Source organism: Narcine bancroftii, chromosome 1, assembly GCF_036971445.1.
Source record: "Narcine bancroftii isolate sNarBan1 chromosome 1, sNarBan1.hap1, whole genome shotgun sequence".
Classification (NCBI taxonomy): domain Eukaryota; kingdom Metazoa; phylum Chordata; class Chondrichthyes; order Torpediniformes; family Narcinidae; genus Narcine; species Narcine bancroftii.
The window spans coordinates 162,203,083-162,215,237 of record NC_091469.1 but is presented as its reverse complement, the minus strand read 5'-3'; the positions used below and the strand labels follow the sequence as shown (position 1 = coordinate 162,215,237).

Genomic DNA, 12,155 nt, shown 5'->3' with positions numbered 1-12,155 from the left:
CTGAACCCTCTCCAAAGTTATCAAATCCTTTCTGAATGAAAAGCCCAGAACTGCTCACAATACTGCAAGTGAGGTCTCACCAGGGCCTCAACATCACATCCCTGCTCCAATATTCTATTCCTCTTTAAATGAATGCCAGCATCACATTTGCCTTCTTCACCACTGACCCAACCAACAAGTTCTCCTCCAGGCTTATCCTGAGTGATGAGTTTACTGTCATACACATTTTACAATGTATACATACACCGACATTCTTAGTTTCTGCAGCCGAACAGGTACTTTGTAAAATAAACCAATGAAAGAACAACTCCAATACTATATGGAATTGAATTGCAAAGAGACAATTGCTAGGACACCCAAAACAGAATGACCCCCTCCGTTGCCTGGAGTCAATCAACTAATCCAGTCACATATGTGAGAGGACTCGCGAGCGTACTCCCAGGACCAAGAGCATTGTAAATTCTATAAATAGTTCTCTAATTGTAAATAAAAAGGTTCATCCTTTGGATTTGGGAAAAGACTGGTGTCTCGTTTCTCTCTGGGTTGAACGAGGGGGAACCTTGTACTCCACACAACGTGTGGACAGCACAAACATTTGGCACATTTACAACAATAATAAATACAAAAAGTATATAATAAATATTCCCAATGATCCCAGTGCGCAAATAAAGGACTTTTCACTCGTGTGGACAGTCCCTTTGTGTTGTCGGAACAGTCCCTGATTAGTGCAACAAGTGATGGATGTTGGAAAGAAACTTCTTGAACCTCCAGGTGCTGGTCTTCAGGCTTCTAGACCTTCTGCCCGAAGGGAGCAGTGAGGAGGGGTTGTGACCAGGGTGACGGGTGTGGGGGGGGGGTCCTTTATGATGTTGGCTGCCTTCTTGAGGCAGCGCGCCACGTAGACATCTGCAGTGGATGGGAGGTCGGAGCCTGTGGTGGACCTGCTAATGCTTCACTCCTGTGCATTTTTAATGAGGGTGTTTGTTACAACATTTTTCCTTCCGTGATTAAGTGTAATTGAGCCAAGCTTTGCGAGTTTTCTGGTGCCTGAAATCAATTCCTGATTCAGATCCACAAACTGTCACTCCATTCTCCTTCCTCCAATCCAATGCTCTGCATTTGGCGATCTGCCCTGGAGCCTCCATGTTGATGCAATCATGAAGAAGGCTCGCCAGCGGTTATACTTCGTGAGATATTTGAGGAGATTTGGTATGTCACTGAAGACTCTTGAAATCTTCTATAGATGTACTGTGCAGAGCATTTGGGCCCATTGCATCAATGTCCTCACCCTGTACAGATGTGCCCTGGTGTTTGCTACTCTTGCTCTGGGAAACAGGCACTGCCTGTCCACCCTATACCTCTCAGAATCTTGTAGACCTCCATTAAGTCACCTCTCATTCTTCTACAAAGAGAAAAGCCTCAGCTTTGCTCACCTTGCCTCATAAGACACGTCCTCCAATCCAGGTAACATTCTGGTGAATCTCCTCTGCACCCTCTCCATAGCTTCTGCAGCCTTCCTGTAACGAGGAGATCAGAACTGAACATAATTCTCCAAGCATCCCAGGGTTTTGCTGCTCTATTTGGGAGAAGAAGGAGGTGAGAGAGGTGGAGGTGTAGCATTGCGAATCCAGGAGAGTGTTGCAGCTGGAATCAGAGAGGGAGTGATCTATTGTAGCAGTGTCGGTGGAGATGAGAAATAAGATAGGTGCAACCAGTCTGATGGAGAAATATGATAGGGCCTATGATGGGGGAAGTAGGCAAATTTTGCAATCAAAGCAACAAATTGAGCAGTGGTTTTTTTTTGAGGAAGAGTGGATGCAAGTGTGGCATCACGGGAAGATGCCAAGAGCCGGGTCAGTGGGAAGGGATGAGTGGACAAGGGAGTCATGGAGGGAGTGGTCCCTATGGAAGGTGGAGAGGCGAAGATGTGTGTGGTGAGGGGAATCATGCTGTAGGTGACGGAAATTGTGGAGGATGAGGTGTTGGTTGCGGAGGCTGGTGGGTGGTCGGTGAGGACAAGGGAAAATCCTGTTCTTGTGTCTAGGGGGCCACACTAGAACATGTATTGGCAACTGAGCATGGGCAGACGATCGGGAGATTCAGCAGGGGAACATTTCAGGAATAAAGACAGTTGTGGTGAGTGCAGTGGGCCATGAAGGAGCATACTACATCGGAGGGGCCCAAATTTTACGGCATGATTATACAGAAGCTGCAGGGAGATCATTGGAAACAGTTGTTTTTGGGCTTACCCAAGATATGCTGGAGTCATTAGGGCCAACTGGAGTCCAGGTTCAGCATGTTCCAGTAAGAAGGAAGGACAAAGATGGCAAGAGAGCCTTGAATTATGAAAGTTCGTGAATTTACTTAAATAGAGAAAAGAAACATAAATGATTTAATCACAATGGGTGAACTACAGCGACAAGGCATGAGGGGGAGTGGGTAGTACAGCCCTGTTACAGGGCATTAGGTGGCACGGTTAGTGGAGTCCTGTTATAGGGCATTGGGGGCCGCGGTTAGTACAGCCCTTTTTTTTAAACTTTATTCATTTGAAAAATCATTAGTAATAATACAGCATACATACCATAAAGGCAGTTTTATATATATATAAAACAACTAAGAAAAAAAAGAAAAATAAGAGAAAAAAAGAATTAAAAATTTTTTTTTAAATCCCCACCCACCCTTCCACCTCATCAGCTATCACTTTCTCTGAAGGAGAGCCAAAAACATATAAGAGAAACTAAGAATATATAATAAATCAAAGTATATCTAAATGCACATATTCCAAATATGGTAACCACTTATTAACAAAAAAAGAATAATTGTCATGTAGATTATATGTAATTTTTTCCATTACAATACCTTTCAATTCATTCTGCCATCGCATTATATAAATCACCATATTATATTTCCATCTACTTGCAACAAATTTTTGAGCTATAGACAATGCTAAGTGTACAAATGCAATTTGAAATTTATCCAACCCAAATCCCCTTAAAGGATCCATATAACCCATTAAAAAAAGATGGATCTAATGGTAACTTAATATCATACAATTTTTCCAAAATTAACCTGATTCCTTCCCAAAATGGTTGTACATGAACACAAGACCAAACAGTATGTAAAAAAAGTTCCAGTACATTTTTTCTTCTTTGGCTTGGCTTCGCGGACGAAGATTTATGGAGGGGTAATGTCCACGTCAGCTGCAGGCTCGTTTGTGGCTGACTAGTCCGATGCGGGACAGGCAGACACGGTTGCAGCGGTTGCAAGGGAAAATTGGTTGGTTGGGGTTGGGTGTTGGGTTTTTCCTCCTTTGTCTTTTGTCAGTGAGGTGGGCTCTGCGGTCTTCTTCAAAGGAGGTTGCTGCCCGCCAAACTGTGAGGCGCCAAGATGCACGGTTTGAGGCGATATCAGCCCACTGGTGGTGGTCAATGTGGCAGGCACCAAGAGATTTCTTTAGGCAGTCCTTGTACCTCTTCTTTGGTGCAACTCTGTCTCGGTGGCCAGTGGAGAGCTCGCCATATAACACGATCTTGGGAAGGCGATGGCCCTCCATTGTGGAGACGTGACCTACCCAGCGCAGTTTGATCTTCAGCAGCGTGGATTTGATGCTATCGGCCTCTGCCATCTTGAGTACTTCGATGTTGGAGATGAAGTCGCTCCAATGAATGTTGAGGATGGAGCGGAGACAACGCTGGTGGAAGCGTTCTAGGAGTCGTAGGTGATGCTGGTAGAGGACCCATGATTCGGAGCCGAACAGGAGTGTGGGTATGACAATGGCTCTGTATATGCTAATCTTTGTGAGGTTTTTCAGTTGGTTGTTTTTCCAGACTCTTTTGTGTAGTCTTCCAAAGGCGCTCTTTGCCTTGGTGACTCTGTTGTCTATCTCGTTGTCGATCCTTGCATCCGATGAAATGGTGCAGCCGAGATAGGTAAACTGGTTGACCGTTTTGAGTTTTGTGTACCCGATGGAGATGTGGGGGGGCTGGTAGTCATGGTGGGGAGCTGGCTGATGGAGGACCTCAGTTTTCTTCAGGCTGACTTCCAGGCCAAACATTTTGGCAGTTTCCGCAAAACAGGACGTCAAGCGCTGAAGAGCTGGCTCTGAATGGGCAACTAAAGCGGCATCGTCTGCAAAGAGTAGTTCACGGATAAGTTGCTCTTGTGTCTTGGTGTGAGCTTGCAGGCGTCTCAGATTGAAGAGACTGCCATCCGTGCGGTACCGGATGTAAACAGCGTCTTCATTGTTGAGGTCTTTCATGGCTTGGTTCAGCATCATGCTGAAGAAAATTGAAAAGAGGGTTGGTGCGAGAACACAGCCTTGCTTCACGCCATTATTAATGTAGAAGGGTTCCGAGAGCTCATTGCTGTATCTGACCCGACCTTGTTGGTCTAAAACAAGAGTCCAAATTACTAAAACCATATTTTTTCAACTTCTCTGGTGTTAAATACAGCTGATGTAAAAAATTATAATTAACCATTCCATCCCGCACATTCGTCAATTTAGTAACTCTATCATGACACGTATCTGCCCAATAATCTTCTGGAAAAACAAATGCTAAATCATTTTCCCATTTAAGCTTAGACTTCTCCCATTCCGACTTATCCATATTGTCTTGTAATACTTGGTACATAGCAGAAATATAACCTTTTTTGGTACAGAAGAATCAAAGACTCGAATTCCATCAATACAGGTAAAATCATCTCTCTACCATACATATCTTTCACCAAAGCTCGAAGTTGGTAATAAACAAACAAAGAATTTTCAGTAATATCAAAACGTGCTTTCAATTGATTAAAAGAAAGAAACTGTCCTTCCTCAAAACAATCCAGCAACGTCTTTATACCCTTAGAAGCCCAACTGTTTAAATGATTATTAAACATTGAAAAAGAAATAAGCTGATTATTATATAAGGGGATTAAGATTGACAATTTACCTTTTGATCCTAAGATCTTATTTTCCTTTGTCCATATCTTTAATAAATGTTTTAATATCGGCATATTATATTTCCGTAACAAATTTATATTCCATCGAAATATAAATTGATGCACATCGACTTCAGAAATACAAGCCATCTCAACCTTAGCCCAACTCGGGGGTTGGTCCAAATCCATCAATCTACTAATAAACTTCAACTCTCTCCATATGCCAATCCCCAGTGTCACTGCCCCCTCTCTCTCTCCATCTGTCACCCCCAGACTCGATGCCCCCTCTATCTCTCCCTCTGCCATTCCCAGTCTCGCTGCCCTCTCTCTCTTTGCCTCCCCATCCCCAGTGTCACTGCCCCCACCATCTCTCTGTCTGCCCTTCCCTAGTCTCACTGCCCCCCTCTCTCCATCTCCCCATCCCGAGTCTCACTGCCCCCCTCTCTCCATCTCCCCATCCCCAGTCTCACTGCCCCCATCTGTCCTTACCCAGTCTCACTGCCCCCCGTCTGTCCTTCTCCAGTCTCACTGACCCGTCTGTCCTTCCCCAGTCTCACTGACCCCTCCCTCTCTCCATCTGCCCTTCCCCAGTCTCACTGCCCCCCATCTGTCCTTCCCCAGTCTCACTGCCCCCTCCCTCTCCCCTTCCCCAGTCTCACTGCCCCCTCCCTCTCTCCATCTCCTCATCCCCAGTCTCACTGCCCCCACCATCTCTCCATCTCCCCATACCCAGTCTCACTGTCCCCCTCTCTCCGTCTCCCCGACCCCAGTCTCACTCCCCCCTCCCTCTTTGCTCCCTGTTCTGTCTAAATGCCCCCTCCCCCTCTCCGTCTGTCTTTCCTCAGTCTCACTGCCTCTCTCTCTCTCTGGCTCCCCATTCTATCTCTCTGCCTCCTCTATCTCTCTGTCTGCCTTTCCCCAGTGTCACTGCCCCCTCCATCTGCCCATCCCCAGTCTCACTGCCCCCTCAATCTCTCCGTCTGCCACCTCCTATCTAACTACCCCTCTCTCTTTCCCATCACCCAGGCCCTGAGGAGCTTCCAGGAGGCACTGCACATGTTCCCGGCCGCCACATCCCTGTGGGAGGAGGACCTTCCATGGGCCCTGGAGGTGCGGCGGAGGCAGCGGGAGCTGGAGGAGACGAGGTCAAGCCGCCCACCCCCTGTTGATGTCCTTCCTGACTACGACTTCGAGAGCGATGAGCTGGTGGCGGCTTGTGCAGCCATCGCCGAGCGGGACAAGCACTCCCAACGGTCCGCCAGCCCCGTCTTCGTGGCACTGCCAGGGCACAGGGAAGAGAGCACCCAACACGCCGTTGGCTTTATCCAGGCTCGGTAGCGCCAGCCCCGTCCCCAAGTCTCCAGGACCTTTGGGGAGAGGGGGAGACCCTATGCCTGCACCCCAACACCTTCAGCCAAGGACCTGGAGTACCTCTCCCTCTCTCCATTTCTGCTTTGGTGATAGACGATACACAGCACTTTACAGGGAGACCCTGTTGGTGGACCCCCCCCTCTCCTCGTTGCCCCATTCCCAAGGCCCAGTGTTTGCCGAGTTTCTCTCAAGCAGCCTTGCATCGGAAGTAAGATGTCCTCAGCCATTCCTCTTTGAGTCATTTCCTCGAGGAAGATTCATGAAACACAAAAGCCTGCAGACTCTGTGATTACAGTAAAGGCAGAGAAATGCTGGAGGAGCTCAGCTGATCTGGCAGTGTCCACAGGAGGTACCACCAATGTTTCGGGCCGGAGCCTTTTCTCAAGGTATGAGCAAAAATCAGACGGGCGCCTGTATTGAAATACAGGGGAGGGGGAGGAGAACAGGCCAACAGACAAAAGGTGTTAATTGGAGTTGATAAGAAGAATGGAGAGAGGGGAGAACTGATTTTGTTCCATGAATAGCCGCTCTCAGGTGGCCAGAATACCCGACTGTAAAGCCACCTATTCTACCCCAAAGCGGCCGTCAGGCGGCCACCTGAAAGTGGCCCAAAGAACCTGGCCAGGAGGGTACCCTCCTCCTGTAGGTATATTCTCCGGCTTGGAGAATCCCCTGTTGCACCTGAAAGCAGCAGTGGGACTATGGCCACAGTCCATAGGAGCTGGCATTCACACAGGTGACAGAAAGGCGTCTTCTCCGCGCCCACTTGAACGTCCCAGCTGCACTCCCCCAAGCTGCGTTTGCCGGCGTATTATCTGGGTCTGAGCACCTGAAAGTGGCTAAAGATGACAGAGGGAAAAGGGGGAGAGAGAGAGAGAGAGGCATGGCAAGAGGAAAGGAGACGTGGGGAAGGATGAAGAGGGACTAATGGAAGCTGAAGAAGTCAGCTTTTGGTCTGTACTCCTCCCCCTCCTATTTCCCCCATGGCCTTTTAACATAGCCCCCCACCTGCTTTGTTCTCATACCCTGAAGAAGGGCTCAGGCCCGAAAGATCAGTCGTAGATCTTTACCTCCTGTGAGACCGGCTAAGTTCCTCCAGCATCTCCGTGTGTTGAATGTGTGGCCCAGCTGGGGATGTCCTGCAGCTTACTTCCAAATAAAGCATTGCCTTGCTGGACCTGGGAGTATCTCACTGCTTTGCAACTTGTTGTTCCCCTGTGGAGCTGGTGTGAGGAGCAGCAGGAAGAGGGGGAGGCCATTTGACCCATCAGCCTTCTCTTATCAATCAGCACTCGCCCCTGCCTATCGGAACATTTAATGTGGCGTGGAAAGAGGCCCTTTGGCCTGACTTGTCCGTGCTGACCCCAAGTTGCCTACCCCAGCTGTGTTTGGCCCATATCCTCATGTCAATTCCCTGCTCCATCCCATGCTGACATGTCTCGCCACAGTCTCGGGCACTGTTGGACTGAGACCACCTGCAAATTGGACAAATAACACCTCATCTTCCACCTGGACACCCTCCATCGATTTCTCTGGTTTCTGTTATCCTGCCCTCCATCTTTCCCTACGTCTCCTCTCCTCCAGTTCTGTTTGTCTCTCTCTCTCTCTCTCTCTCTTCCCCTTTTCCAGTCTCCTTTTCCCCAGCTCAGCCTTCACAGAGCCACCCCATCCCCCGATCAATTCTCACATTTCCTCTCCCGTCCTCCGATCTACGTCCAGTTATAACCATATAACAATTACAGCACAGAAACAGGCCAATTTGGCCCTTCTAGTCCACACTTATCCAAGTACCCTCCTCTCATCCCACTTACCAGCATCCAACTCTTTCTTAAATGACAAAATTGACCCTGCCTCCACCACCTTTCCCGGAAGCCCATTCCACACAGTAACCACTCTCTGAGTAAAGAAGTTCCCCCTCATGTTACTCCTAAACCTTTGACCATCAACTCTCAACCCATGACCTCTTGTATCCATCTCTCCTACTCTCAATGGGAAAAAGCCTTTCCACATCAATTCTATCTATCCCTCTCATTATCTTTAACACCTCTATCAAATCCCTTCTCAGCCTTCTACGTTCCAAGGAATAAAGACCTAATTTGCTCAATCTCTCCTTGTATTCCAGATGCTGAAACCCAGGGAACATTTTTGTAAATCTTCTCTGCACTCTCTCTATCTTGTTAATATCCTTCCTATAAATCGGTGACCAGAACTGCACACAGTACTCTAAATTTGGCCTCATCAATCCCTTGTACAGTTTCATCATTACTTCCCAACTCCTATATTCTATGCACTGATTTATTATATAGGCAAGCATACTAAAGGCCTTCTTCACCACCCTATCCACCTTCAGGGAACAATGAACTGTTATTCCTAGATCTTTCTGCTCCACTGCATTCTTCTATGCCCTCCCATTTACCACATATGTTTTGCTTTGATTATTCTTTCCAAAATGAAGCACCTCACACTTATCAGCATTAAACTCCATCTGCCATCTTTCTGCCCTCTCCTCTAAGCAGTTTAATTCCCTCTGCAATCTTTGAAAACCCTCTTTATCATCCACAATTCCCCCTATTTTAGTATCATCTGCATATTTACTAATCCAATTTACCGCCCCATCCTCCAGATCATTAATATATATGACAAAAAGCAACGGTCCCAATACTGAACCCTGAGGTACACTGCTTGTCACCGGCCTCCATCCTGACAAACAATTATCTACTACTACTCTCTGGCACCTTCTTTCCAGCCACTGTTGAATGCATTTGACTATCTCCAAATTAATACCCAAGGACGTAGCCTTCCTAACTAACCTCCCATGCGAAACCTTATCGAAGGCCTTACTGAAGTCCATATAGACAACATCCACTGCTCTACCCTTATCAACATTCCTAGTCACCTCTTCAAAAAATTTAACAAGATTGGTCAAACACGACCTTCCACGCACAAATCCGTGTTGAGTGTCCCTGATCAGTCCCTGTCCCTCCATATACTTATATATACTATCTCTAAGAATGCTTTCCATCAATTTACCTACCACAGACGTCAAACTTACAGGCCGATAATTTCTAGGCTTGCTCCTCGAACCCTTTTCAAACAAAGGAACCACATGCACAACAAACACGCCAATCCTCCGGCACGATACCCGTCTCTAGTGACATTTGAAAAATCACTGCCAGAGCCTCCACTATTTCCTCACTAACTTCTCTCAAGGTTCTGGGGAAAATCCTGTCAGGACCTGGAGACTTATCCACCTTTATATGTTTCAAAAGCTCCAGTACTACCTGTTTCTTAAACACTATAGTCTCCATATTTACCCCCTTTGCTTCCTTTACCCTGCACAGTTCAATCTCCTTCTCCTCAATAAATACTGAGGAAAAAAAATTGTTCATCTCTTTTGCTCCACACACATTTGTCCTTTCTGATTCTCTATTGGACCAATTTTATCTCTCACTTTCCTTTTGCTATTTACATATTTGTAGAAACCCTTTGGATTTATTTTCACCCTGCTTGCTATAGCCACCTCATACCTTCTTTTAGCTTTTCTAATTTCTTACGATTCTTTTTACATTCAATATAGTACCCAAACATCTCCTTTTTCCCCTGTTTCTTATATTTATTGCAGTACTCCCTCTTTTTTTGAACTATGTTTCCAATATCCCTTGAGAACCATGGCTCTCAAACTTTTGACCTTATCTTTCAACCTTAAGGTATATAAAGATTTTGTACTTTTAAAATCTCTCCTTTAAAAGACCTCCATTTCTCTATTACATCCTTCCAGAAAAGAAATCGTCCAACCCACCCTTGTAAATCTTTTTGCATCTCCTCAAACCTAGCTTTTCCCCACTCAAAACCTCAACTCTGGGCCCAGACCTATTCTTTTCCATAATTACCTTGAAGCTAATGGCACCATGATCACTGGACCTGAAGTGCTCCCCCACACATATCTGTCACCTGACCCATCTCATTCCCCAACAGTAAATCCAACACCGCTCCTGTCTAGTTGGTACCTCCACATATTGATGTAAAAAGCTATCCTGCACACATTTTACAAACTCCAACCCATCCAGCCCTTTCACGGAATGGGTTTCCCAATCAATATTCAGAAAATTAAATTTCCCAGAAATCTCTACCCTGTGTTTATTACAAATATCTGCTCTCTCCCTACTAATTTGTTCCTCTAATTCGCATTCCCCCATTCGGTGGTCTATCCCCTATAATTGTAACTTCCCCTTTCCCATTCCTCAATTCCACCCAAATAGCCTCCCTGGACGAGCCTTCTATTCAATCACACCTAAGCACCGCTGTAATATTTTCTCTAACAAGTAGTGCAACCCCCCCCTCCCCCCCCCCCCCCCCCCCCCCGGTTCTATCACACCTAAATCAACTAAATTCAGGAATATTTAGCTGCCAGTCACATCCCTCCTGTAACCATGTTTCACTAATTGTTACCACGTCATACTTCCAAGTGTCAATCCATACCTTCAGCTCATCCACCTTATCTGTCTGTTTTTCTCCCCTGCCCTTTCTTCCTTCCCCCAAGTCTTTTAATTCAGGCCCCTGCTGCTTTTTACTCATACCCTGAAGAAGGGCTCAGCCCCAAAACATCGGTTATATAACTTTACCTCCCTATGGACACTGCGAGACCAGCTGACTTCCTGTAGCATTTTGAGTTTTTTACCATATCCTTCGAAAACCTTTCCTATCATGTATCTGCCCGAGCTTTTTATAAGTGCGTCTCTACCCTTTCTGCTGGCAGCTTATTCCCTGCACCAACCACACTCTGGTGGAAAGCGTTTCCGCCAGGTCCCTTTTGAGCTTGATGCCCTATAGTGTTGGACTCCCTGGGGAAAATACCTTTGAACTTATCTGTGCATTAGATGCATTTTGGAAAGTCAAACTTGAAGGCAGAGTACGTAGTTAATTGTAGAATACTTAACAATGTGGAAGAACAGAGGGACCTTGGATCCAAATCCTTAGATCTCTCAAGGTTGCTGCACAGGTTGATAGGGTAGTTAAGAAGGCTAATGGTATGCTGGGCTTCATGAGTCAAGGGATTGAGTTCAAGAGTCATGAGGTAATGTGTCAGATCTATATAACTCTGGTAAGACCACACTTGGAATAATGTGTTCATTACAGGAAGGATTTGGAAGCTATGGAGAGGGGGCAGAGGAGATTCACCAGGATGTTCCCTGGGTTGGAAAATAAGTCTTACAAGGTTAGCAGAGCTGGGACATTTCTCTTTGGAGCGTCGGAGGATGAGAGGAAACTTCTTGGAGGTCTTCTCCCCTTTCAACTTAACCCATGTCCTCTGGTTTGTATCTCACCTAATCTTTTGCTACAAGATTCTGAGAACCATAGATAGGATGGACAGGCACCTGTTTCCCAGGACAGGATCAGCAAACACCAGAGGACGTGTGTACAAAGTGAAGGGAGGGACGTTTAGGGGAGATGTCAGGGGAACTTTTTTTTTTACATGGAGAGTTGTGGGGGCCTGGAATGCCTTGCTGGGGATGGTGGTGGAGGCTGGTACAATAGGGGCATTTAAGAGACTCTTAGACACATGGATGGAAGTGAAATAGAGAGTTAAAGGGTAGGGAGTGTAGTTTTTTATGGTAGGTACATATAGATTGGCTCAACATTGTACCAAAGGGTGGCGCTCTATGTTCTGTAATCCCATCAACTTCAAAAGTTTATAAGACCATAAGATGTTGGAACAGCATTAGGCCATTCATCCCATCAGATCTGTGCCACCATTCGAATTATAGCCAATGTATTTTTCCTCATCTCCATTCTCCTCCCTTCTCCCCATAACCTTTGCCACCCTTACTGATCAAGAACACATTGACCTCCACTTTAATGAA

The 12,155-nt window shown here is 46.2% G+C and overlaps 1 protein-coding gene across 2 annotated transcripts in view; it reads left to right on the top strand.

Moving 5' to 3' along the window:
• ttc33 (tetratricopeptide repeat domain 33) overlaps positions 1–7,471 on the top strand; it is a 75,379-nt gene extending 67,908 nt beyond the window's left edge. For both annotated transcript variants that reach the window (XM_069883979.1, XM_069883989.1), the window contains exon 5: positions 5,950–7,471. In XM_069883979.1, coding sequence (XP_069740080.1) covers positions 5,950–6,261 — 312 coding nt within the window. In that variant the 3' untranslated portion in view covers positions 6,262–7,471. The remainder of the gene's footprint in view (positions 1–5,949) is intronic.
• Positions 7,472–12,155: the final 4,684 nt, after the last annotated feature.